General features: G+C 43.7%; 1 protein-coding gene across 1 annotated transcript; it reads left to right on the top strand.

The window, feature by feature from the left end:
- The first annotated feature begins 314 nt into the window (after positions 1 to 314).
- On the top strand, positions 315 to 3,301 carry six2a (SIX homeobox 2a). The gene is made up of 2 exons (XM_079559442.1): positions 315 to 1,044; positions 2,374 to 3,301. Exons 1-2 carry the CDS (start codon positions 485 to 487, stop codon positions 2,696 to 2,698), a joined length of 885 nt encoding a protein of 294 aa, XP_079415568.1. The 5' UTR covers positions 315 to 484; the 3' UTR covers positions 2,699 to 3,301.
- The last annotated feature ends 903 nt before the right edge of the window (positions 3,302 to 4,204 follow it).

The raw sequence follows: 4,204 nt of genomic DNA, 5'->3' as shown, positions 1-4,204 counted from the left end.
AGGGAAGGGAAACGTGTTAAAGGAGAGAAAAAAGAGAAAAAAATGTGCGCGTTCTTTCTATTGGGAAGGCGGGCTGCAGCGAAGGGAACAATCGGCTAGACTTTGCCAGGGAGCCACCTCAAAGCGTATCGGGTTACTTTGAGTGACAGCGTAACCATGGCAAATAATTTGACTAAGGCTATTGTCTTATCCTCGCCATCCCCGGGTCAGATAACCGACCAATCAGAGTTCATATAAACGCTTGTCCTGCCAGCTTAGAATAATATTATTAAAAGGAGGCAGCAGTCAGGGCTGTGGGAGTAGGTTGTGTAGAGACTCCGCGGAAAAGGACATAACGCACGGGCGCAGAACACTCTCCTTTGCTCTCTCCTGCTCCAGAGCCTTAGGAGCTGTCGCCTGGGGTTTATTCGCACGGCTCAATGGACTTTCCTTAATACACTTCGGAACTTCTTTCCTTGGACTTTTGAGGACTTTTTAATGAACAATGTCGATGCTCCCCACGTTCGGTTTTACGCAGGAGCAAGTCGCGTGCGTCTGCGAGGTGCTCCAGCAAGGCGGCAACATTGAGAGACTGGGCCGCTTTCTCTGGTCGCTCCCCGCCTGCGAGCACCTCCACAAAAACGAATCGGTGCTGAAGGCGAAAGCGGTCGTCGCCTTCCACAGGGGGAACTTCCGAGAGCTGTACAAGATTCTGGAGAGCCACCAGTTCTCCCCGCACAACCACCCCAAACTGCAGCAGCTGTGGCTCAAGGCGCACTACATCGAGGCGGAAAAGTTGCGCGGGCGGCCGCTCGGAGCCGTGGGCAAGTACAGAGTAAGAAGGAAGTTTCCCCTGCCCCGCTCGATCTGGGACGGAGAGGAGACCAGCTACTGCTTCAAGGAGAAGAGTCGGAGCGTGTTGCGAGAGTGGTACACGCACAACCCGTACCCGTCCCCCAGGGAGAAGAGGGAGCTGGCCGAGGCTACCGGGCTCACGACCACGCAGGTCAGCAACTGGTTCAAGAACCGGCGACAGCGAGACCGAGCAGCGGAGGCAAAGGAGAGGTAGGACGAAATACTTTATATCCACTCTTCTTCGGCTGTAGAGACACTTCCACGGAATATACAAATGGTTATGGAACGCAACTTTTTACGCACACTGTTTTGCCAAAGAACACTTAAAAATATGTGCGTGTGTGTGTTTTTTGTTGTTGTTGTTTTTTTAAAAGTTGTCTGCCATTTTACATAGCATCAGAAAATATGTTTGTGGTTTTGGGGACAAATCAGAAACATAAAAGATCACAGGACCTAATTCCAGGGACAATTATAATTTAATATAAAAATATCTTCAGGCGTTCTTAAGCTCAACCCGTTAAAACATTTAATATTACATATGTGGCCAAACTTGCTGGACGTGTAGGCCAAGCAAAACTTTAGATTTGGCCACTTCCTTGCGCGCGTGTTTCTCACAATTCACTAACAAACAAATCAAAGGGATTTCAAAGTTTGTATATGTGAACTATTTAACATGAACTGCGCTTGTTCATATTTGTGCAAGGAAAAAAAAACACTTGAAGCAGTGTAGATTAAATTAAAGGCTTGTCCCCCAGGTAAATTATAAGGTGATCACACGCGCCAGGCTCCTTTTATGTTTTGGTAATAACACCTATTCAAACATCAAATTTCACTGTGTACAACTTTAACCCTTCAGAGTCTACACATTCAAATTCTCGGTGGTTGCCAGCACTCATGAGAGCCGTGCGCTGAGCTCAGTGAGACGGGCTGCAGTCAGGTGTTCTCTGGCCTGGTGTCTTCTTTCACCTTCTGGCCTCTAATTCGGGCTGAAAGCTTTGCGTAAATCATGTCTCCCCCAAGACTGGGGGAAAAAAGCCCTTACTCACCACCCGCCACCAACACCGTGGACACTTAAAGACGCGTTACTCAGCGGACTTTCAGCAGCTGGCTAATTAATGCTGTCATATTCACAAGCTGCATTTGATCAATACGTTCACCATAGAAAATATGGGCCTCATATGTGCATTTGAAACAGAACATTTTAGGTGGCACGCGCATCGGAACTAACGTGGGAGTAGCCTATATATCGTGCTCCATCATTTTAAATGGCTTATATATTTATATGTTTTGATTTTTCTTAAAGTGTTGTGTAATTTTAGAGAGTTGTTTCCGACTCAAATAAAATATATATTTTCAGCACATTATTATTAATCAGCGATCATTACAATAATGACTCAATCCTATTATTGTTTATTTGTTTTCTTATTTATCTGTGTTCAATTTAAGGAACATTTTCACGTTTCCCTTTAAACTTTGTTATGCACAATTGCTGTGCCTTTTCCTTTTTAAATATAATTCTGGTTTTCTTTGTGCATTTAGAGAAAACAACGAGAACTCGAATGGCAACAACCACAACACGTTGTCTTCCTCCATGAACGGGAATAAAAGCCTTTTGGGGAGTTCGGACGACGACAAAACGCCATCCGGGACCCCTGACCACCACCACAACACGTCCCCGGGCCCCGCGTTGCTGATGAGTTCCAACAGCGGCTTACCGTCTCTCCACGGCCTCGCTCCTCCGCAAGGGCCCAGCGCGATCCCGGTGCCGAGCGCGGACTCAGTGCATCACCATCACCACCACCACGGACTGCACCACGACAGCATTCTGAACCCTATGTCCAACCTGGTGGACCTGGGCTCGTAGGCAAAAAAAGGAGACAAAGAAACCCCAAAGCACTGTTGTTGTTGTTGTTTTTAGAATCACCTGCGGGAGATTAAAATGAGACTGGGAATCCGAGACTCACAGATCATTTTGAAAAACAAAACGGGGATGAAATCTCCGTTTGGTGCCGAGCACAGAGTTACATCCTGTCCCCGTGCGTAACTGTCTAAGGGGAAGGAACTCACGCAAGACTTTTTGCAGTGGTGAAAGAAAACTGAAGGTGAGATATCATAGGGAAATACAAGTATTTTACCAGAATGTTGCACCACAATATATTGTCAAAACAATAATAATTAAAAAAAGGTCTTAACTATCGTTACTCATCGGGGTGTTATCAACCTGCCCCATATTTTGTTGTTTACATGTTTTTGTTTTAAAGAGAGCCATACGATGTTTCTGTTTTGTTTTTGGACACGTGGGCATGGGGCTGAACAACAATGATGATGACGGGGTTATAATAATCTCAAGTGTCTTATATAACGAGATCTTAACCTCCTGATAGAGAACGAGTGAGTGCATGTAAAACTTTGCGATATGAAACGTGAATAATTCATACACTTATAGTTTCATATACCCTTTACAATAAAAAAAAGAAACACGGATTAATTTTGTCTTTTGCGTTTTCATTTAGTCGTTTATTTAAAATCGGCCCAGATTTAAATGCTTTCCATTTTGACCATAAGTTTATAAGCAGGCCTATACTCTGGATTCAAGCACATTCGGATGTATAAATGTCAGACTTATAACAACTGAAGGAAATGTGTGTGGAAGTATTTTTAAAAATGCATTTAAAGAAAAAAAAAAAAAAAACACAGACAAACAACCAAAATCATAATCAGTCCAGCTCATCGTCTTTACGCAGTGACCTTTGTGATAGTGGTCAGCGCGCATGGTGCAAGAATTGAAAAATGACTGAAAGTTATTGAAGCAAAATGTATCTTCTTTTTTAAAAGAAAAAACACGGCAGGGACAACTTTAATGTTCCAATTTAGTACACCCTGGCACCTTAACCTATAGTTTGGGTGTTTATTACGCACAAACATTTACATTAATTAAGCAAATTATTATAGGCTACAACCTAAATGGAAAAAATGTGGTGTAATATTTTCTTTGGAAATGTAAGGACACTCAGCTGTAGTTTGGGGTATTTGCTGGGATACAACATTGGCTTTGGTGATTCTAATTCCAGATTTTCAATGCAGGCTGTCTGTTTTTATTATTATTATTTGATCGTTTGTTTCACGTAGGCTTACATGGGAATAGCAATACCTATCCATACAATACATGTGTAATTAGTGCTCACCCAGGTGAATTTGCAGCATATCGAGTTACAATTAAAGCGGCGATAGCTCGGAGATGTTTGTGCGTAAAGAGAGCGTTTCCGCATATTACGTCCTGTTTCCTCGTGGCTATAAACGGTGCGGACCAGTCGCACCTTGTTTGCAGAGCAGCCTCTTGGCTCGTGAAGGTCAATTACACGCGCGGCTC

This window comes from Gobius niger (assembly GCF_951799975.1).
Source record: "Gobius niger genome assembly, chromosome: 7".
NCBI lineage: Eukaryota > Metazoa > Chordata > Actinopteri > Gobiiformes > Gobiidae > Gobius > Gobius niger.
Note: the sequence above shows the minus strand (reverse complement) of the source record. Positions and strands in the feature narration are given on the sequence as shown.